Here is a 22,299-nt window from a genome sequence, read left to right on the forward strand (position 1 = left end):
TGGTTACATGCTCTGGGAATGACCAATCAGATTTTTTTAGTGTAAAAGGAAGCGGGTGGCAAAGAAAAGTGGGTGACAGGAAATGCGAAACCGCTAAAACCCACCCACTTGTCTATCAACTTTTAGGCTACAACTACAAGCAATTTATCTGATGGATAAAGTGGCCAGCATTTCTACAGATTATCATAGTCATTCACCAGAACTGGAAATTGAAATTACATGAATAGATATGTCAGTACTTTGGAAAGAAATAGCTTGTAAATCAACCTTTTTTCCCCATTGTTTAATGTATGTTACATTGACCCTAGCGTTGACTGCCAGACCATCGCGCGCATACCTAAAAAATTAACGTTAGCTGCTAAAAATGTTGGTTAAGCTAACATTTTATCTTTCCTCAACTGTTTAGTTTAGGCTGCTGAAATTGAGTAGGTAACAGCACATGATAACTACAACAGCAACAAAGTATATAACACGTTGATGGTTTTGACAGTGTTGTATTAGTCAAACTGAAGCAAAACAGCATTTAAGCTTTCATTAATTTTCTGTTAGCATCATAGCTACCAAAGGTACCAAAGGTGATGTTCAGATGTCTTTTTAGCTAGTCCTGTGCTTGGTTGTAGTTCAGGGACCAGAAAGGGTAAGGTATTTTTATATATATATATATATATATATATATATATATATATATATATGGTAGTCTGGTATAGGACTGATTTTTAAGTAATTTAATGAAAATGACAGTCCAATTGTCCAAGGGATAGACTGGCTGAAGAGGATACTAACGTTAGTGAAATGACAGGTGAGTGTATTACTCTTAACTGCATATAAATGATTGTAAGGTCCTGTAGTCAAGAAGTTAATCAACTATGTTCAGTTAATGTTTTTCGGCATGTAAATTTGCTACAGGAGGTAGGATAATAGATCTATTTAAATGCTTATGTTGTTTTGATGTTTATAACATCAGAATCAAATTCACCTTCTGTGGAGAACGCAGTTCTCACACTGGAGAGCTCAGAAGAAAACAACTGTGAGGTGAGGCTTTGTTTGTGTTCAGGTCTAATTTCAACACAACTACAGTGCCATAGCCCAAAATAATTATTGTAAATGTTTTGAAGGTATCTGAGGAAGATGCATATAGGTTCTTTTGCCATCCATTTTGTGTGGAGGAAAGGGATTCAAGTGATTCATCCGAGGTAAAACTATAGTATGATTGATGCATTAAACTAATAACCGTTTCTAACTTAACCATTTTCAGTCAGGAATTGGATAAAAGTTGAAGTAAGTAGAACAATACATATTTAATCTCAAATTCAGCAGTACTAAGTTTGTTTGTCATTGTGCAGACAAATTCTGATTTCATTATTGACATTGAGGATGACAGTCCCCTGGTCTCAGGTGTAACAGTGCACACTGAAGTGGACCGAAAGCGTTTGTATGTACCACTGGACACAGCAGGTACTGAAATAACGGATTAGAATTAAATAGTGATCTTTATAATTCAATTATTTGTCCGTGCTGTAGTATATTACAGACAGGAAAAACATAATCTTACATGATAGTTTATCTTGGCAAATTTTGGTATACTTGCTTGACCTTCCCTTGACCTTTTCATGCACTCTGGCAGTGGAGTTGGAAGACATTCTTCCAAAGGGTACTGAGCCACGATCTTTGGATGATGAAGGAATATATGTTTGTGAGAGGATTCAAATGCCGAGGAAAATGTATGACAAAATGTCTCACCGACTTCTTGATCAGCATAAGGTAGGGTCACACAGGTAATATATTTTGTGTTTGTGGAACAAGTGGGATCCTATTTTATTACTTTGAAAGCAACAGTCAACTCAGGTTTGACACATTTTATATTTCAAATGAAGACTTTATACCTCAGAATATGTTTTTTACGTGGCAGGTGATATTCATAGTAATGTGTATAACATAAAACAAACGGAAAAGGGATCCTACATTTTCCAACACAAGCAGAATCAGGAAACCATTAAAGCAATTTTTTTCAAATCATCTACTGTAAGAGATGTTGGATAGAATAATCACATTGTGTGTGGATTATGTTTTCTTACTTGTTTCTTTGTGTGTATTAATTTATACTCCTTGCATGACTAGGGAGAGTGCTGGTTTGGAAAAGATGGGTGTTTGAATACACTTCCCAACCCGATGAAGAATTACTGGCGAGCTAAAATAGATTTCCCATTTCCAAGCATCTCTGCTGGGTTGACCACTAGGTACATAAAGGTAAGTGTTTCATACAATTGTGCCCACTGTTTGTGACATTTTTGAAGAACATGTCAGATCAGTTGCTTGCTTTCGAGCCATGAGACGCTGTGTCCTCAGGTTCAGGTTTGTTTGCATGTGGTACCAGGTGATTTCATCAGACTAATTCTCCCCATAGCCACTGCGTCCTTCTCAATGCTTCCTCAGTTATAATCTCTTAATCTAGGCAGGCCGAGCTCAGGCCCTCAGATCCTATGCGCTCAACATTGGCCTTGTGTCCCCTTGTTTAGTCTGTGGTGGTTGGAGGTGGTTCAGAGACCAAGCCCGCTACCAGCTGCTGGCAGCTCGACCTGAACTTAATAGGGATCCAGTTCACTCATCACTCCCTGTTCAGCCGTGAGCACGTATTGGCTAGCAGGCTCCTGGGGCTGTGTGAGAGCTACAAGAACAGAAGGGGTATAGACAAGACTACTTACCTACAGGAGAAGGTGCTCTGTCTCATATGCTGTTTGTGTACATTAAGTTGACATCAAAATTGAACGAGGTCTCACCCACAACACTACAAATCTGTGGCTAACAAACTCCACCCATCTATGGCTATAAAGTAATTTATCATTATTATATTGTGTTTTGATTGGCAGCTAAGGGCATTGAAGAAATCAAAAAAGGATATGGATGCTCAAAGTCACACATCTGCCGTAAGGTCTAAAGCTTTAAATAGCCAGATCAGGTAAGAATGCAGCAGGAGAAGCAGACATAATTTGAGAAGCCTCTCTCTCCAACCTATAGGAAGGTGTGTTATACTTGGAGACATAACTGTGGGGGTGAGTTTAACTAAAATGTATGTGATTTCTGTGCAGAGAAACTCAGAGGACCTTGCGAGTGATAAAGGAGGAAGATGCTTTGCTGTTGAGAAATATCATAACTACATGGCAGTGTCTGAAAGACCTAAGAACTAGGAACCATTATGTCAGTTCATCTGTAAAACTCCAGTTTCAAAGGTCTGCCTCCCACTAAGTCATTTACAGAACCAAAGTAAAAGATAACATTACCCTCCTTATCTATGAAGGACAATATGCAGATCTTTCTCGAGTCAGATTCGAGTCACATTTTTTACGGCTTGAGACTTGCTTGATCAACATGTATAAAAGACTCGACTTGACTTTGACTTGCTATTCATGACTTGAGACTTGACTTAGACTTGAGACAAATGACTTGAAATGACTTGACTTTTTATTTTTTTCATAGATATTAAGGAGTTAACTTTACGATTTTAGAAAATCTGCTTAGGTGCTGTTGCATGCGTCACGCGAGCGAACCTGTCATTGTACCAAGTGACGCGACTTGACAGACCAACAGCAAGTGCCAGATCAAATGAGACAGACTGAGGTAGGCTAACTTGCAAAAATGGAAGGCTCTACGTTTATACCAAAACATAATAATGTTTGGCTTCACAGATGATGTATCTGACAAGTCAAAGGAGAAATGAACAGCAGTCTGCAAGTGTGCAAAATAGCGACATAACCACCACCACATTGATTTTCATCCGAAGTTAGTCGTGTTACGTAAAATGTGTGAAATAGCAAAGTGAAACATTTTCTTGTCTAAGTTCATTCTATATAGCGAAAATGTTGCCAATGTAACCTAAAGTAAGCGCCTCTCTTTCTCCCTCCCTCTTAAACACGTCCCTGTTCCATACGTTACAGCCTAGTAGTAGGCTAACACCAGTAAGTAGGCCTAGCTAACTGCCAGCAATCAGCATAGAAAAGTAGCTTATTTCACATTTTAGGCTTATGTATAATATGACATAGCATTGACGGTCCTAAACCCTTCTAAAACCAATTGCGCTGTCGCGCTTGTCAAACTTTGGCAGTGACGTCGGCGGCAGCGTTTGATTGATTGATTAGTTCACTTTTTCAACATTATTGGTTCCCTGGAGATGTGACAGGTCAGGACAGGTGTAACTTGAACTGTTTGAATATATTTTCATGATTTGATGTAGCTTAGGCTACCTAATATTTGAGGCATATTGAAACAATAATAGGCTATTTGAAATACATTTGTTTTTATTCGTATACATTTCATCTTATTCTATAAACCATTCAGATGTAGGCTATGGGGCTTGAATGAATGCAATGTCTATTTGTTTGTTACAAATAAAACTTCAGCAGTTCATAACTAGCCTATTGTAGCTTATTTTAAAATGAAAACATGGGTAAATCATCATGAATTTCAATGATTTGGCTATGACTTGACTTGACTTGCTTGACCCAAGCTATGACTTGACTTGACTTGACTTGCTTGACTGTCACAAAAAATGACTTGGACTTGCTTGAGACTTGAAGGTTAAGACTTGCGACTTGCTTGTGACTTGCACACATGTGTGACTTACTCCCACCTCTGCTGCATACATTGTTGGACAGATGTTATCTCATTTCAACTGAATGTGACCTCAGTGCTGTTTAATGACTAGGCTATATTTGCATGTTTATTGACAGAGTGGAGCTGAAAGCAGCAACCAGAGATGGAACATCAGTCCAGTTTGCTACTGAAGGAACACCCACAGACAGCACTGCTGGGAGTACCATAGCAGAAGAGGAGGATGTGGGTGTTTGTGTGGGCTGCATGCTTGGTCACACAGTGTTTATGAACTATAGGGGAAAAAATTATAATATATGCATACATAGTTACACACACACACACACACAAACATACATACATACATACATGTACAGAGCTTCTGTAGCACTATTGAGAAGACGTCGCTGTGCGAAACACATGAATTGTGCCAGTAGCATCGCCGGTGCCAATCCGGCATGATGCCGTGGCCGCAGCTGTCAACCGTTAATTTGGGGCAGCCGTGGCCTACTGGTTAGCGCTTCGGACTTGTAACCGGAGGGTTGCCGGTTCGAACCCCGACCAGTAGGCACGGCTGAAGTGCCCTTGAGCAAGGCACCTAACCCCTCACTGCTCCCCGAGTGCCGCTGTTGTTGCAGGCAGCTCACTGCGCCGGGCTTAGTGTGTGCTTCACCTCACTGTGTGTTCACTGTGTGCTGAGTGTGTTTCACTAATTCACGGATTGGGATAAATGCAGACCAAATTTCCCTCACGGGATCAAAAGAGTATATATACTTATACATACATACATATATGGTTTGATAAAGCTTTGTATTTGGTATAGGCATACCTTGACAGTGCATTATCATTTATCAAAAATGTTAATTTATGCAGCAATAAGGATTTTAAATGATTTTTATGTTCTGCAGGGATCTATTTTTGTGGATGATGACATGATCTTCTCTCAAAACCTTATGAGTGAGGGGTTACAAGATATACTAAATGCCTACAACCGCAAGGAGAGAGCAGGAGATGGCCTCCATCGTACTGCTCCGAGACGAATGAGCCATTTCCCCTACATTCCTGTTCTTAGGATGAATGAGATGATCACTTCTGACTTAAAGTGTGACAGGTAAGATGAATATGCATACGGTATCTGGAAATTTCATATGACCATACAGATCCTCTCTGTTTCTTTATTCACCCATTCGTCCATTTTCCCATCTCATCTTTTAGCCTAGAATATTGCAGAAGAGCAGCACTGCGTGACAGCAAGATCTCTGTAAAAATATTTTACAACGGAAAACTTGTCTCAGTTACATCTCGGTCACCGTTTCACCATGATTTCAGAGTGAACATTGAGGAGACATTCAATATGCAAGTCACAAACTGGCCGGAAAGCTTGATGCTGGAGGTATATTATAAGCAGAGTGTGTTGTTTTATTACTCTAGTTAAAAATAATACAAAGTAAAGATTTGACAAACTGTTCTGGTGCCCCATAAATGTTTAAGATCCATGAGCATAAGAAGTTCAGGAGCACCCTTCTTGCCAAGGTGTATCTACCGATTCCTCACAGAAATATAACATCTACCAGCGCACCAGTGGAGACATCAGAATTCAGCTCTGACCAGCTTGTCAAAGACTCTTTTACAGGAGTTGGGGGCAGTGAGTAAAATTAATAGTAACAATTCCCAAATTTGAAAAAGCTGTATTTTATCTGTATGTGTGTAATGCAGAGACTAGCCTGGCTAACGCCACCACTTCTCAATGAGACGTGGTCTGGGAACCAAACGTTCATTTTCTCGTATTTGAAAAAAATGCCCAGATCCGTTTATTGGGTGCCACGAATGTCTATCAAATGCGTCTGTGCATAGCTCATCATCGTCTTGCTTTCCCCCCTGTTCTGTGATTGGTTCCCTATCTCAGGCGAAAATTTGCTCCATGGTCTCCAGGCTGCCTTAGCAGCATGAATCAAATCGCGCGCAAGGCAGCATGGGAACACCCAGGCTATGCAGAGACATAATTAAATAGGAAATAACTCTTGGGACAAGAGAGAACATATTAAGTGGCAATTCGCCATAAGAGTATAAAGACTTCCAGCAGACATTTGCAGACACTAATAGACACAATGAAATGTGTTTGTTCTAGTAGTTTGGAATACTAATATATGGTTTGCTATTGTTTTTCTAGTTTGCCATTCTTTTCTTTTATAAGATATGCAGTCACTTCATATACAGTGCTTATAAAAAGTATTCACCCCCCTGGATATTTCCACTTTTAGTGCTTTTATAAATGGAACCTTAATCAATTTAATTTGACCTTTTTTGCAATATTTGACAAAAAATCCCCTCTTTAATTTTAAAGTGATAGCAGATTTCTACAAAGTAATGTTAATTCATTTAAAATATATAATGCAAAATAAGCGACTACATAAATACCGTATACACCTCCTTAGTAGATGCACCTTTGGCCGCAATTAAAGCATGGAGCCTGCATGGATAGGTCTAATTTAGGCTTGCGCATCTTGATACTGCAGTTTTACTCCATTTTCTTTGCAAAACTGCCCAAGCTCTGTCAGGTTGGAATGGAACAGATTTTCTATAGGACTGAGGTCTGGGCTTTTACTCTGGCTCTCCAGAACCTTGCAGTCTTTAAACCATTTTTGTGTAGTTTACGCTTTATGCTTTGGCTCATTGTTAGCCTGGAAATACCCATAGGACCTTTTGGCAAATTTGGGATTTGCTCTGCAGGTCTGTCTGGCCAAGAGGCCATTGAAGCCCATTTCCAATGTCCCTAATACAATCACTAATCCGGCATGGACGTGTATTTCTTTGGAATTGAGTAAACAACTGCATTTAAAACCTTCATTTACAAGATTGCTATACTTTTGAAACAATTTGCTAAGAGTTTAATGTATCAATTTAAGTTTAATTTTACTGCTAGTTACGCCCCTGCTGGAAGTCATAAATCAATTAACTTTTTCCCGACCCACACCCAATTGTGAAGGTCTGGGTGTTCCCATGCTAGCTCATTGTCTTGCTGGAAAGTAAACATTCTCCCTAGTCGTAGTTTTCTTGCAGACTGAATCAGATTGTCCCTCCAGGATTTCCATATATTTAGTTGAATTCATTTGACTTTTACCTTTACAAGCCTTCCAGGGCCTGGTGTTGAGAAGTCTCCCCACAACATGATGCTACCACAGTCATGCTTCAAATTATAGATGGTGTGTTTTTGGTGATGTGCAGTGTTTGGTGTCCGCCAAAAATAGCATCTAGTCTGATGACCAAAAGGCTCAATTTTGGTCTCATCAGACCAACAAATCTTCCATTTGACCTTGGAGTCTCCCACATGTCTTTGGGTGAACTTTAGTCGAGATTTAATAAGAGCTTTGCCACTCACCCATAGAGCTTTGACTGGTGAAGAACTCGGGCAAAAGTTGTTGTATGCATAGTTTCTCCCATCTCAGCTGCTGAGGCTTTTAACTTCTTAAGAGTTGTCATAGGAGAGTTGTCATAGGTGGCTTGGTGGCCTCCCCCACCATCATTCTTCTTTAAGGTCTAAGCGATGTTACCCGGTTTCTAAACTAAAACATTTTTTTGTCACATTCTGCAAACATCACCTCACCATCCACTTTAGTTGCCTGTGCCCTGAATACACTGTAAAAAAAAATCGGTCTCTGGGAATCAAAAACTTCAACAAAAACAACTTAGTCCAGCCTGGACCATAAAAACATCACAAACTGTTCCAGCCAATCACCGACAAGATGCAAGTTTTTGGAGAGTTTCTATTGCACGGGAGGGAGGGGGAGGGAGTAGCGAGCTAGCTCTCTGTTTTGTTTGAATGTCAACAGAAGTGACAATAGCCAACGTTGTTTAGAGCACCTTTAAAACGGTCACTCAGTTTTTAGTGACAGGCTGCTCTAGGCAGATTTGCACATTTGCCATAATCTTTACATTCCTTAATGATGGATTTCCATGAACTCCAGGGGATGTTCAGTGACTTGAACATTTTTTTGTATCCATCCCCTCACCATCCCCTGCATTTCAATAACCTTTTATTTGAGTTGTTTGGAGTGTTCTTTTGTCTCATGGTGGAATTATAGCCAAATTTGTGCTAATAGCCTAATTGTGAGACTATTAGCACCAATTGGCTGGACCGCTGTTATATTATTGTAATAAGCCCAAATTAAATAGACAACGATTCCATTTATTTATATAAAGCAATAACATGGGAAATACCTAAGGGGGTGAATACTTTTTATAGGCACTGTATAGATATTAGTTACTACCTTTATCATCACCAGGCATATGATGTGTATTCAGCGTGAATATTAAAACTGTCTTTCAGATGTATTCTTCAAAATGAACGACAATGACAAGGAGCACATGTGCTTGCTGACCAGTGCAAAGCTGTATTATGTCCTGTCATGGGCAGAGGATGAATGGGGTCTGCCCAAGGCACCCCCTGCAGATCCAGTCCTGCCATCCTTTAGCAGGTGGGCTCATGCCTTTATGTATCAGGCTGGCTATTTATAACCGCCAGTCTGTCTAGATAGATAAAGATAAAAAGATTACTTCTCATACTCATCCACAGTAATCTCCTACACTGAATCCAATCCCAAAAACAGTTCATATCAAATGTTACCACAGTTTTGACATAGCTTACCGGTATTGTAGATTTTAATACTATACTGAAGTATGTGTCTAGCCACTCTGCACTCCTGGGAGAATGGAGACAACACTTTAGCTTGTCATACACACTGCCACCTTAAAAATCCAATCAGACATGTTTTGTTTGGTCACTGTAGCTTGCCGGCCCAGCTAACTAGGAGACAGTTGGAGTGGCTCATGAGGTTGCGGATTGACCCGAATCACCCAGCGAACACTAGTCTCTATGAACTCATGGCGGTTTGTACACACGTCTCAGTTTGATTCCATTTTTTTTTTTTTTTTAAATAACCATCTTGACAGTTGGTATACGTATACTGTAGGGATAAGTCGTCTACTGCAATGTTCATTTGCAGTTATTCTTCGCCTCCAACTTGTGGAGCAGTAATTGAAACCAATTTGTCAATCAAACAGAATGAGAATCTGAATATGAGCAGGTCTTTATGTACAGCATTCAATCAATGTCATGGAAATCTTTTACTTAATCTAACTTCTGTCTCACAGAATTGTTTTTAAAAAAAATATAAAAGCATAATGGAGTACATCTGTTGCAGGCACATGTTTCAAAGACGCATATCTCAAGGACCCATATATCAGCAAGACACAACCAATAGTCAGAGACTCGAATGTCTAGAGAAAGAGAAAGACAGTTCAATGAGTCAAAAGTATTAAAAAGAAATATGTTCAAAGTTATGTGCACAGTGCACCTCAAACTTGTTACAGAATCTCAACAACCTTATCTTTCATGATCCAGAGAGTGTTTCAGTACAAAGAAGCTTCAGCAACTTCAACATATATGCACAGTGATGTTTTCTGTGAACAACATAAAGCAATAAAATGTTCATTTTCCATTACACTTACACAAAGGCAAACCTTTTGACCTTTGACATTGACCTTGCGCCCTGTGTCCACTTTACCAGGAGATGCGCCACATTCAAGAGAACCCTAGTAGCCGTTTCCATCTAGAGTCTGCAGAGGACTACTTCGCCACAGATGAGCAGCTGGATGCCTCCCGACGCTTCGGCCTCTTGCGCCTGAGGAGCCAGCACGCCATCCCTTCTCGTCCCATCCCCCTGCACGACTGGCAAACCCCCCCGGCCCTGACAGAGGTGGGCCTTCAAGTAGAACCTGTGCAGTCTTATTCATATGTATATGTATATATGTGTACGGTTGGCATCACAGGCTTCTGTTGTTATTGGCTATATTGTGTCCTGATGAAGGATTATGAAGGATGCCACAATGAGCCGCCCAGAGAGACAGACTGCATCACAGCACAGAGGAAGTGGGCCGTCCAGTATTTTCAGAAGGTTGGGAGGAAAAAAAGCTTGAAAACTTTAAATTTGACATTTCCTCAATTCTTGATTGTGGTTAGAATGTTGTCTTTGATTTCTACAGTTATAAGGTAAGAATGCAGTGTTCTCTGTTGCAAGGCAAGAAAGCTCTGTGGCAGTGAATAAAGAGTTGTTTAGTTTTGCTTTTTATACCCACTTGTACTAGAAAAAGGCACAATCAATCCAAAACTCTATTTTTGATCACTTAACTCCTACATGTACACTGAATCACTGCATATTTCTGTGTATTTGTGTGTGTGTGTGTGTGTGTGTGAGAGAGAGAGGGAGACAGACACACACACATAATTTTAGCCACTCCTTACGCTGTTAAAAAACAGTGTGACTTTGTGAGAATGTTTTCATGCATACACTTTAGAACATCACCAATCAGATCAGTGCAAAGCACATCCCGAATGTGCTTCTAATCTCTTTGAAATGTCTGTGTGAATGTCACAAACCTACTGTGTAATACTCTCAAGCTTTTTTTGATGTATAGACCCTTTCAAGAGAGTTACATTATCAGCATCATAGTTGTCCCCACAAGACTTCCTTTTTAACATTCCATATGTTATCTTAATGCAGAGGAAGTAGATTGGGTCCCAAATAGAACATTCAAGCATTGTTTTTGTTTTTATTGTTGAAAGGGTCTATATTTGCTTGGACACTTTAGACTGAGAGTGACATTCATCTATTCTTCTGCTTTGTTCTAGTTGGTGAGTGGTGTTCAGAAAGACCTACACCACATGGACAAAAAATACAATCTGTCTGATATCGTCAGAGAGGTTGAGCGATTCCAAATGTGAGTGAAAGCCATACCCTTCAAACCACATCTTAAAGTATCTGCTATCTGATGTCCCTCCTCTTCAATTCTTTACCAGCGTGAACGCACAGAAAGCCGTCATCGTTTCTTATGCAGACAGTGTATGACTTCCTCCTTTAGTCCGCCTCTGCCTGACCCACCTCCCAGCAATATGAACACGCGCAGGCCATCGCAGCAGTTGAGGCCAAGCCGTCAGAATAATAAGGGTGTCCCTCCTGGCCTGCTCTCCGACGGAGATCTGACGATCCGCGTCGATGTCCAGAGGGCTGTAAACTTACCCATCCGACAGCAGACATATCAGTACAGTTCCTATGCACTCACACTTAAGTTTAATGTACTGCACATTACAAACACAGGATGCATGCATATGTTATGGCATACCTAATGGCAAATGTGATGTATTACATGCAGTATACGTGTGATGTTTATATGGAAACAGATTAGCATTATACATTTTACAGTGAATGGTATCATGTTAGATACCTACTCAAACTTGTGTTTTTAAAGATGATTGGTCAGCTTGAATTTGTTGTCTATCTAACAGTCATATGGAGAATCGTGGACCCTACTGTGGTCTGTCCAGCGGTAAACAGTTCTTCATTCGCTGGACACATAAAGATGACTTACAGGTGCAGTAGCAGCAACAGGCCATTAGGACATCTCTGTGGTGTTGATGTGATGTTCCTCAGACATGACACAATAGAGTTGGCAGGAACAAAAAGTCCTTGAGCTGGTTTTGAAGCCCCCTGATTACCATGGCTACAGCCCACAGACTGCTTAAGTAAATAGGGCACTGTTTCTATGGTGATTGGTTTCATTTCAATTTTAGATGTGGGAGGATTATGTCCTGAAATGATACGTTGTTGTTCTTTATTTAATTTAGAGCGTTTATGATTTTGGAAACTGAAATAGTTTGCATTTTCTTCAGGATCAGCTTCAGCCTTTTGCTGAGGTGAAATTTCAACGCTCGTCATTTGAGACCAACATCGCAGAAGGACCTGACCCAATCTGGAGAGAGGAATTCTGCCTTGACTTCAGGCATGCCTTTCTGATGACATTGTCAGATGCAGCATAGCCGCAACAGTTCCCCATTCAGTTTGTGCATATCTGTCATTTCTGTGAAATTGAATGCCACTGATTTGTCGTCTCTTGTCTCAGCTCCCCGGATGGTGACTACAGCCACGCCGGTCTAGCCAAGGTTCAGGATGACATCATCATCAACGTCTTTGATGTGGTGTCATTTCAACTGACGGAGGTGTGAATGGGGGGGGGGGGGGGGGGGGGCAGAATAGAGCCTGTACACACATAAGAAGAGGACAATGTCATGCCACAGAACAGATCTGTATCTGTACAAGTTTGCTTTTTGAAAACATTCCCTGTTTGTTTTGAAGTATCATGCATTATGTGTGAAAATGTGGCCTGACATTGTCTTAGCTTTTTTTCTCCTTTTCAGCTGAATTACCCCATGAATGCATTACAGGGAGGTTAAATGAAGAACACTAATCCAGTGTCTCTCTCTGATGACAGAGACACACACTGAGGGGCTGTGGAACACAGACCTTCTTAGGCAAGCAGTGGCTGGGCTCTGTGAACATCCCCTTCAGGGCTCTGCTGAAACAGTCAAAGGTGCGGCTTCCCCCCTTTCACCATCGCACATCAGCCACCACAAGAGAGAGCTTACGGAAAGCACAGGATGTGAACGGATGGAAGATCACCGCTTAAATTCTGCCCCTTCAAACGCTGGAGGCCGCGTAATGAATCAGCAGGGAGCTTGATCGTCCTGCGTCATTCATGCCGATCGTCGGTGTGATTCACATCGGTAGCCCACCTCTCTCGCCCTCCTACCTCTGTTTGTCAACTGCCGTCGAGGCCACAGCTGTGTGGGCGCTGGGTTTCCGTGGCAGCGGCACACTTTCACACAGAGGCACCACACATATTCATGCCCACACTCTTCAGTCGATTTCAACATTTAGACACTAAAAGACATCACTTGCTGCGTTAGTTGACATGCGTGACACGCTTATCATTGCTTATAGCACTGTGCATATCCTAAATATGTTATGACAGCTTAACTGTTTTGGTGATCTGTTCGTATGCTGATTTTGGAAATTCCCTGGATTCACATAAAATTGTCATTTTGGTGTTTATTCAGTATATTGTATGCACATTTACCCAGTTTGCATGTGTGAACAGCTAAATTAATTTGTGTAATTCTGTTTTAATGCTATCAGATCAGCTGCACTTTCAAAATCAACACACCCCCTGCACTGCTGGGCTATACGTGGTCTAGGAACGACTTTCACAGTAACCCAGCAAAACAACGGAAAGCCAGTTACCTCACTGTCTACATCGTTCTTGACCCGCCTATCTCTTCTCAGGAAGACCTGTCAAACATGGTTGCCATAATGCTGTTTTTTTCTCTAAAATAAAAATGTGTGTGTGTGTGTTTCCATTGTAACTAGTCTTTCTCTCTCTGTATCACCCAGGACATTGATCAGAAGCGTTTGTGGGTGGTGAGTGTGACTGCTGTCTTTCGTAGGAGAATTCACATTTATTCTCTCCGTACTGTACAACACGATGTTGACCACGTTGTGTTTTTCGTGTCAGTTTCCGAGCCCAGTAAGCGATGCTGATCTCGTGCTGGCAAAACAGTTTGAGAGTGCGTGCAGAGCTGTGGGCAAGAAGAGGAGGTTCTTCAGCACTGTAGTGAACAGTGAAGGACAGCTGGTTCTGGCCACCAAGTTCATCAGACCTCTCCGACCTCCACCGGAGGTCCTGCACATTGATGACGAGGAGGAGCAGCATCAGAGCAAATTAGCTTCCTTGGTAAAGCATGTGACTACCCGCACACGTTGACGTTGATAATGTATTGGCATTAAACTAGGCACTCAAAAGCTGCCTGGTGTTAATGCTCTAATAACCCAATATATATATATGAGTGTACTGTATACTGTATGTTCAATGTGGATATACATATTCATAAGTATGGGATTAGCGTCAGGGGAATGGCTTCAGCCGATCCCAGGAATAACTTCCACACACACTGTCCAGAAATCACTTTCCCAGAGACAACTAATATACAGTCCTCCACATTCATATTGCTGTGTCCGGTAGGGAGCCTGTAACTGATTACTAAAACAAGATTACCATAGGATATTATAATGCATAATACATTATAATATATTAAGACATATTCAATATGTATGTTCTCAGGTATATATATTTGTAAGGAAACATTGTGTGAGAACAAAATGCCTATCTATTTCCCAACTTTCTACAGAAGAAAATAGCTGCCTTTGTGTCTTTGATTCCTGTTTTGCCAAGTTCATCTGAAGTGGGAGACTATGGAGAGATGTGGCTCACCTCGGAGGTACTCTCACTGGATGCAATGTGATCTGCTCACATCAATGTAAAACTAAATATCTGTTACAGATAGTCACAGACTTGTTATTATTTTCAATAAGCTGAAGTTTGTGAAGGGGATTTTTTTTAGCACTGAAATTGTGTTTAAATATTCCATGCTCAGTTAAACATAATTGTCTTTGTGTCTGAAAACCTGACAGCAATGCTTGGATCTAGTCATTGGGAACAGTGTCAGTTTAGCCGTTCTCCTCTGCAACTTCTTTCTGTATTTAAAAGTACAGGCATGGGTTCTTCTAGGCACATCAATTATAGAGGTAAGCTAAATGAAATTGAAATGACATCCATTTTAGTTATCAGAAGAGACCTCTACCACTTCTACCTTTGATACAGTTTTCTCAAATTTATTTTGCAATTTAATCACATGATGTAGTAGGCTAATAGACTAAAGAACTGACTGAACTGATCTTAACTGACATCACCATCTTCTTCTCAGGGTGAGACGGCATATGTTTTAACCACTGGTTGCGCTGGTGATTTGGTGTGGAATCCAAAAGATGGGAAACACTACAGCTTATATGATGCATACTGTCCAATCATAAAAATGGACTGTGTGGTCAGCGGGAGAAATGTACAGTATATATGTGTTGTCTTTCAATGTTTTAGTTTATTTCAGAAGATTTTCTTACATTTATTTATTTTTACATGTTTACAGTGCCTTGTATTTTACAAACATTGGCCTTATTTTTATGTCATGATTTCCTTTGGGTATATGGGGTCAGAGTTCTTACGAAACAACTTTCAGTGAGGGGTGTAGAACTGAGACAGAGAGGCAGTAGTGTTTATCTTGTCACACACCATTGCCTTGCACCGCATTGTGGTTTTGCCACTGCCTGCCTGTGTCACCGGAGATAAACAAGCATGTCTTTTGTTTTTTGTGCGTTGAAGGTGTGGTTTTATAAGAGTAAAGAACGTGCAATGCCGCAAGACTTTGAGCTGTCAGAAACTTCTACATGGATTGCTTTGTTCCCAGGAGACCCCCCAGCAAAGCCAGCAGAAGAGGTAAGTCTTAACCATCCTATGTAATTACCTGTGAAACAGTGATATCATGTGGCCAAATTAGGTACTGCAAGCAGAACACAATTGTTTTGTTATTTTGGTTCTTTAAATTGCCATTGTGTATTTAGATAATAAAAATAATTGGGTGTGCTTTAATAATTATTTCTTTTGCACCTGTACAAAATGGAAGTCCCCTGTAATCCAGTATCGCCTGCCTCAGTCACAGCTTGTTGAAGTATTACAAAGAAGGTTGGTTTAAACCAGAGGAGGGTCTTTAAAATAAGCATCTGTATGATTAATAATTATGCTCTTGAGTAAGGAATCTCTATAAACATTTGTTTTGCAGACATCATGTCTTTCTGAGTTGTGTGCTTTTGCTTGATAGGATGGAGAAGCATTTGAAGCAGAGATTGATGGAATGGCGGAGTCCTCATCCGACACGGTGGAACAGGCGCCTCCCGATCCTGCTAAGTGAAATCCTGCCCAAGTTTGAGATGCTGGACGACACCTCTTCCATGGAGGAAGAGCTTTACACACTGCCCGTCCAGATGAGTGACTTTAAGGTGAGGCTGAGACTTCTAATCACTCATTTGGGGATTGTAGCTTTAAATATCTCATCGTTGACACCATACTTTGAAGTTGATAAGCAGATAATAAACATCAGTAGGAACTATAGATTCTTGAGAAAAATTTGACTGGAATTTACATCTACAACTTAGCAACCTTCCTATAAAAACATCATTTGTTTCGGATTCTTTTTTATTTGTGTCACAACACATTAATATTCCCAGTAATGCCAAGGCGACATTTGTGTCAGCCTTATTTTGTCTGTGACCTTAATCAAATGCGACCAGCATTATTGTGTTAGACTAGACTAAAAAAAAAAGAAATAGCATAACACTGTACATGAACAATGCATCCTTTGTATTTAGGTGACAGGCATGACCCTTCATATGGCTTTCACTAATATGGATGCTGTGACAGAACGAGTCCAGAACGCCCAGATCCACAGTACAGAGATCCCCGGGACCGAGTTTGCACTCTCGGTTTACATCCACCCCTACCCAAACGACATCTTGTCTGTCTGGGTCCTCCTAGCATCACTAGTAGTGCAGCAGCGATGAGCATACTACCAGCCTCCATGTTAAGATGAACTGGGGGTATTCCAAGTACGTGGTTTAGTGACAAACCTAGGTAGGTTAACTCAGATTAAGTGGTAAACCTCCTTCAACCAGAGCCCTATGGCATTGTTTTGTTGAAGCCGTACAGCTCTTCTATTAGGAGGTTTGCCACTTACTCGGAGTTAACTTACCCAGGTTTGTCACTAAACTACATACTTGGAAAACCCCCCTGAAGTAACCATATTTGGCCTCCGTTCATTTGAACTCTTATCTAGAGATGAGGGTAGAGATCACCAGCATTGGTCGTTGAGACTACTCTTCTACGGGCAGTCAATGCCGTTTTTGTTTGCCAAAGAAGTGCAGACAGGCAACAAGGGATGTTCTAGGGGGAATGTAATAGCCAATGAAATCTTTGTTTTAAATGTTAGTATTTGTGTTGGCTCTCTTGGTCATTGTTGTAGCCTATATCATTTTACCAAATTGCCCTGTCACTATGAAATGTTAATATCCCTTGTTTGAAATGAAATACATCGTGATTGCTCAGAGTCCCTCTGTAAATACTCTATTCACTTGATGTCTGAAAGAGTATCTGATATAGACGTAAGTCAAAGTCAGCGGTCAAAAAAAGCCCACATATTCTAAGATGTTAGAAACAATCATAGTGAAAACAAACCTCAAGACGACAACTTGACACGAGCAAAAATGAAAGTAATTTAGGGGGTATGTCTGAGCTGTTCATAGTCACCCTGCCGTGTTTTTATTAAAAACATAATGAATCAAAGTGCACTTGGTTTGGTTCACAGGACAACAGTCTACATTCAATGCTTCTGAGGTAGCAGCGCACAAAAAAACAACTAGACCTACTTGTAAAAATGGCTTTACACCTATGTTTCTCGTGAAGTCTGCATTGAAAAATACACTTTAACATAATCACATGATTTCCTGGAAGAGAGGTAAACAAAACCCCACAAAAACAATCAGTGGATTAAAGGCAAAAAATAAACAGTTACTATTGCACCTATGCACATTTGCATGCCCTGACTTTGTACAGCACCAAATGTAATGCTGAAAAAACACTTCTTTACCAGTTGCCTTCTGTTTCTGCCTTCTGTCATTTTTTTTTTTTTTTAAAAGAACATTGCTTAGCAGCTGAAATTAATCAGTTAATCCTTCCAGTCAGAGGTAAGATGGTGGTGGGGGTAGCTTTGTAACCTTGACTTAATCATGTCCACACCGGTCATGGCCACAATCACCTCTCAAACTGGGGGGTGGCACAGGTATACAGTGCGTTCAACTGATAGCCCCGGGAGAGCAGGTTCCCCTTTGGGTCCAGTGGAGCGGAGATGGTCTGCCCCTGTCCCAGGGTGCCGCTGGATTGCAGTGTGGTGGCGTGAGTCAGGTAGGGGGATGGCCCATGGGCCTGGGAGAGCCCAGGCTGCGAATGGTTTGGCTGGGTGTACTGCAGCGCGGACCTCTGGAGGTACTGAGCGGTGCTCTGGGGCTGTGTCTGGAACACCACCTGGGAGGCCTGGGACGTCGAGTGCTGGCACTTTTGCTTGTTCGCCTCTTTCAGGTCACCGTCGTGAGCACTGAGAATGGCAGAATCGGAACAGAGTTAGTTTTGCATTCTACACTTTCTGGCAGTGTGCAGGTGCAGCATTTTCAACCTGGTTATCCAAACAACACCTCTATCAACCTACCACTATATGAGAAAGAAATAATGTAATGCTGTATTATCACTGCAGAGTCAGTTGAGGGTGAGGGTATCACTAGTGACACATTAGTATGTGCATGGCTCAGAGACCAATTACTCACACAAGTAACCTCTCAACACAGGGCACCAAGTGTTCCCATGGGTACAGGGTGAGGTGGTGGAGACGGCTGGGCCACGTTGGGGACAGGTGCAGGACGATGCGAGAGGCTGCCACGCAAGCAGCCGCCACCAAAGACGGCGCAAAGCTTAGGAAAAGGTGGTCTGAAAACAAAGAAAAGGGGAAAAAATGAGGATCAGTTGAGCGGTCACACAGGAATGACTTAACTGCTGCTCACAAGGCCTTGCTGATGCATCCTAACATTGGAATTGAAGAGAAAAACTTGCAAAATCCTAACTGCATATGAAAGCTTGCTTGAAAATCTAACCCTGCACTTTACACTAGCCACAAAGCCAGGAAGGAACCAAAGACTATGTGAAATGCTATCTTGGAGAAAAGAGTCCAGACAGCAAAACAGCAATTCACAGCAAAGAATATATAATGTGGATCCATTTTGCATACTTGACATGACCATCATAACAGTAATACACATACGTAGCATTTATGCATAAGCAGTCTTTATGAAACCTGTTTGTGCTTGTTTACATAAAATACTGAAACAGTCCACGTTCACCTCAGGTCTTGGTCTTCCATTTGTCAAGAGACAAGCAACATTCACAATAGTATACAATAGACTTGAAGTTTACTATGTACAGTAATAACGATCATATTTTCATTCATTTAGTGCCCTTCCTAGAGGTACAATGGGTTTAACAACAAGGAATCACTCACCCTGTAATGAGACCTCTAGGAAATAGTCTGCATACTTGCTCATGTAAAGAACCGTCTTCTCCAGGCAGACCATGGGCCAGCCATCATGCAGGTCCCCTTCATGGACTGCTATTGACAAATAATACTCAATGAAGTGGGCAGCTGTGGGGAGGTACAGGTTCCACTGGAAGCTCTCCAGGAGCAGAAGTTCCATATGTAAGAGTCCCTGCCTGCTCAGGACCAGGCTCATGGAGCTCATGCAACCTAGGCTGTTCAGTGTTTGTAGCTTGGGGACTCTGTCTTCTCGCTCCTCAAACTTGCCTGAAGACATAAAAGAAAGATTGTGATTGGATTGGTCCAGATCATCAAATGCAAAAATAGCCTAAAAGAATTATGAAACCAATTAACATGTTCTGATGAAGACATAAGGTGCATGAATGCATTTGTGTATTCATTCAACCACTGATTGCACATAATGGGCACATATTTTAATAAAAAGAAAATCTTACTAGCCAAGAGTAAACAGGATAGGGCGACGATGTGAAGCTGCTGCACAGAGATGTCATAGCGGTCCATGAAGAGATCCAACAGGTAAACTGCAAGGTGCCTGGCTGCTGGGCACAGCTTGAAGCGATTGCTCACTACTGCTATGAGGTCAGCAAAATAGCGCCTCAAGTTGAGTTGTGGAGACTGACCTTTGTAAACAGGCAGCTTGAGCTCCTGGAATAGTCAAACAAGTAGGCCTATGGTTTAAAATGTTGCATGCACTGAATGGGCCTAATGATTCACATATCATAAGAAATAGCCCATGAAGTCATAACAAGCAGCATAGGGAGGGAAAGTGAAACCAATTGGCTATACATTTCAGATGTAGGCTTTCAGCCTTTTACCTTGAGGCGGAGAGCCTGGTGTATGTCTCCTGCAAGTTGTCCTTTCCACCATTGGCCCTCAAGCTCCATTGAATTAAATGTGTCGGGCTGCCTGAAAAAAAATGCAGCACCAATAGGTAGGCTACATCAAGTTCATGGAGGCTATTTTTACTTTGGGAGAATGAATGCCATTTTCAAGTGGGTCAGTGAGTGTCCTCAGCTGAACCCATGACATGGTCAAAACGCCTTGATTGTACGCATCGGAGGCGTGCAAAATTCAAGATTTATATTAGCCTCAAAACTGTCTACTCTGGATAGAAAAATCTGATGCAAGTTGATCATTTAAACAATACGAAGAGACCATTATCCAAGAGCTTACTGACCTACATTTAACTATGCCACCTAGACCTAGACCGATGGGAGTTATGAATGGACTGGATGAGTAGCCGAAGCGAAGGCCTTTGAGACAGGAACAAAGTTAAAAGTTACTCTGTAAAGTTAGGCTAGGCCTACTCTGTAAAGTTACATTGTAGTCTATCACACTCGCCCAAAGCTACTCAGCACTGGTGCGACTAGGTTGGCACAGTGGCCAAAATCATACATTCAGCGGTCATAGTGGGCATAATTTTGTTTCAGCCAAACTGGTCTGTCTGTCTGTAGCTTTTCAACAAAATGTTTCACGATCAATTTAAGTAGACACCCACAAACACTTACCCCCAAACATGGACTCACGACTACGTTCGAGGACGAACGCGCTGAGTTCTGAAGAGTCTTGAAGAGTGAAACAATGTTGACAATGAACCACGAAGTTTACGGTTTCATTGTCTAAGTTTACAATAAGCAAGACTGGAACACATGGAGTGGCTATACTCTACCAATGGGATGTTCCCTTACACTCTGAACTTCCTAACAAACGCCCAATCAGACGTAGACTTACTTTGAGGCACAATCAGGGCCGAATCTCATTTTCTTCACGTTTGGCATACCGGCTAGTCACAGCTTAAATACTGGTTGTGTAACTTGTCACAAGAAAACGCCACATAAGATAATAATACCACTCAATTTTGGGGTTTGTCAGCTTTGGAAAAACTTCGATGTCTTCTCGAAAAGTCTCACGGTCCAGTTAAAGTCTGGAACCGCCTCCCATGAGCAGAACAGGAAGTTATTAGGAACAACCCCCCTCCACCCCAGTTGGTAAAGTGTGATGATGGAAATGATGCTGGCTTGGGTTTCTAAAACAGATAGGCCTATATACAGTACTGATCAACCTCAACACACATGGTCAAATTGTTCACTTCTAATGCATAGGATGAAGCACCTTTAAGCATATTTATGAAATTGAGTAGCCTAAAAAACCAAGGCGATAAAACAAAAACAAAAAAAATACATCATGTCAAATTGCTGCCTATGTCCAAGCTGGTTTCCACAGTCAATATAGCCAAAAGAAATGAAAATGTGGCTAAACTAAAGAATCATGTCTGAAACCATCATCAACATTAGGCATGCACTAGTCTAATTTCAAAAACAAAAAACACCTACTCAACAGGTTGAAAAGAAAATGGAATATAATTGAAAATTGAACATTTTATTTTATTTTTGTGTTAGCCTTTATTGTGTATTAGATCATCTAGACATGTCAGTGTAACAGAATTCGGTTAGGCTGAAATAAACCTCACTAGCTGCTATGTCTACAACATTGAATTAATGCTTGACACCTTTAAGAACAGAATAACCATTTCTATGATGTGCATGCTGTGTTCATCTCATTCTGCTCTCAATGTATACCACAAATGTGATCTGAACTACATGAAATATGTGATGCATTATATGCCCTACGCCTCTAAAATTATGGCAGTCTCTAGGTCCAATGTAGAAGTGAAAGCAGGCCTATTACACAGCCTAACAATAATGTCCATGTTTGCTCTGCTTATGGAATTTACTGAGCTTGGCAGTGTAATGGTATTCTGGGCAATCTGCCTGGATGTG

At 41.1% G+C, this 22,299-nt stretch overlaps 2 protein-coding genes across 7 annotated transcripts; one reads left to right on the plus strand and one right to left on the minus strand.

Moving 5' to 3' along the window:
• The first annotated feature begins 112 nt into the window (after positions 1–112).
• On the plus strand, positions 113–18,048 carry LOC121685423 (protein CC2D2B-like). 2 transcript variants are annotated; one of them, XM_042065933.1, is made up of 34 exons: positions 113–637; positions 742–799; positions 965–1,032; positions 1,116–1,193; positions 1,344–1,455; positions 1,625–1,761; positions 2,119–2,247; positions 2,517–2,714; positions 2,868–2,956; positions 3,087–3,227; positions 4,725–4,830; positions 5,493–5,695; positions 5,800–5,977; positions 6,076–6,229; positions 8,912–9,059; positions 9,372–9,471; positions 10,152–10,340; positions 10,452–10,538; positions 11,273–11,361; positions 11,503–11,682; positions 11,927–12,011; positions 12,311–12,420; positions 12,541–12,637; positions 12,910–13,008; positions 13,614–13,778; positions 13,869–13,895; positions 13,990–14,208; positions 14,663–14,752; positions 14,946–15,059; positions 15,239–15,373; positions 15,691–15,804; positions 15,992–16,050; positions 16,187–16,364; positions 16,734–18,048. In XM_042065933.1, the coding sequence occupies exons 2-34, from the start codon at positions 793–795 to the stop codon at positions 16,923–16,925; spliced, it is 4,077 nt and encodes a 1,358-aa protein (XP_041921867.1). In that variant the 5' UTR covers positions 113–637; positions 742–792; the 3' UTR covers positions 16,926–18,048. The 2 variants fall into 2 exon arrangements, with proteins under 2 accessions (XP_041921867.1, XP_041921866.1); XM_042065932.1 differs by lacking the exon at positions 113–637 and having other exon boundaries at positions 681–799.
• ccnj (cyclin J) lies at positions 17,650–21,468 on the minus strand. Of its 5 annotated transcripts, none has more exons than XM_042065936.1 (7): positions 21,251–21,468; positions 21,028–21,084; positions 20,335–20,425; positions 19,954–20,164; positions 19,466–19,765; positions 18,738–18,897; positions 17,650–18,511 (listed from the first exon to the last, which is right to left on the minus strand). In XM_042065936.1, exons 3-7 carry the CDS (start codon positions 20,401–20,403, stop codon positions 18,172–18,174), a joined length of 1,080 nt encoding a protein of 359 aa, XP_041921870.1. In that variant the 5' UTR covers positions 20,404–20,425; positions 21,028–21,084; positions 21,251–21,468; the 3' UTR covers positions 17,650–18,171. The 5 variants fall into 5 exon arrangements, with proteins under 5 accessions (XP_041921870.1, XP_041921871.1, XP_041921868.1 ...); XM_042065937.1 differs by having other exon boundaries at positions 20,335–20,455; XM_042065934.1 differs by lacking the exon at positions 21,251–21,468 and having other exon boundaries at positions 21,028–21,244.
• Between the last annotated feature and the right edge of the window lie 831 nt (positions 21,469–22,299).

Source organism: Alosa sapidissima, chromosome 16, assembly GCF_018492685.1.
Source record: "Alosa sapidissima isolate fAloSap1 chromosome 16, fAloSap1.pri, whole genome shotgun sequence".
Lineage (NCBI taxonomy): Eukaryota > Metazoa > Chordata > Actinopteri > Clupeiformes > Clupeidae > Alosa > Alosa sapidissima.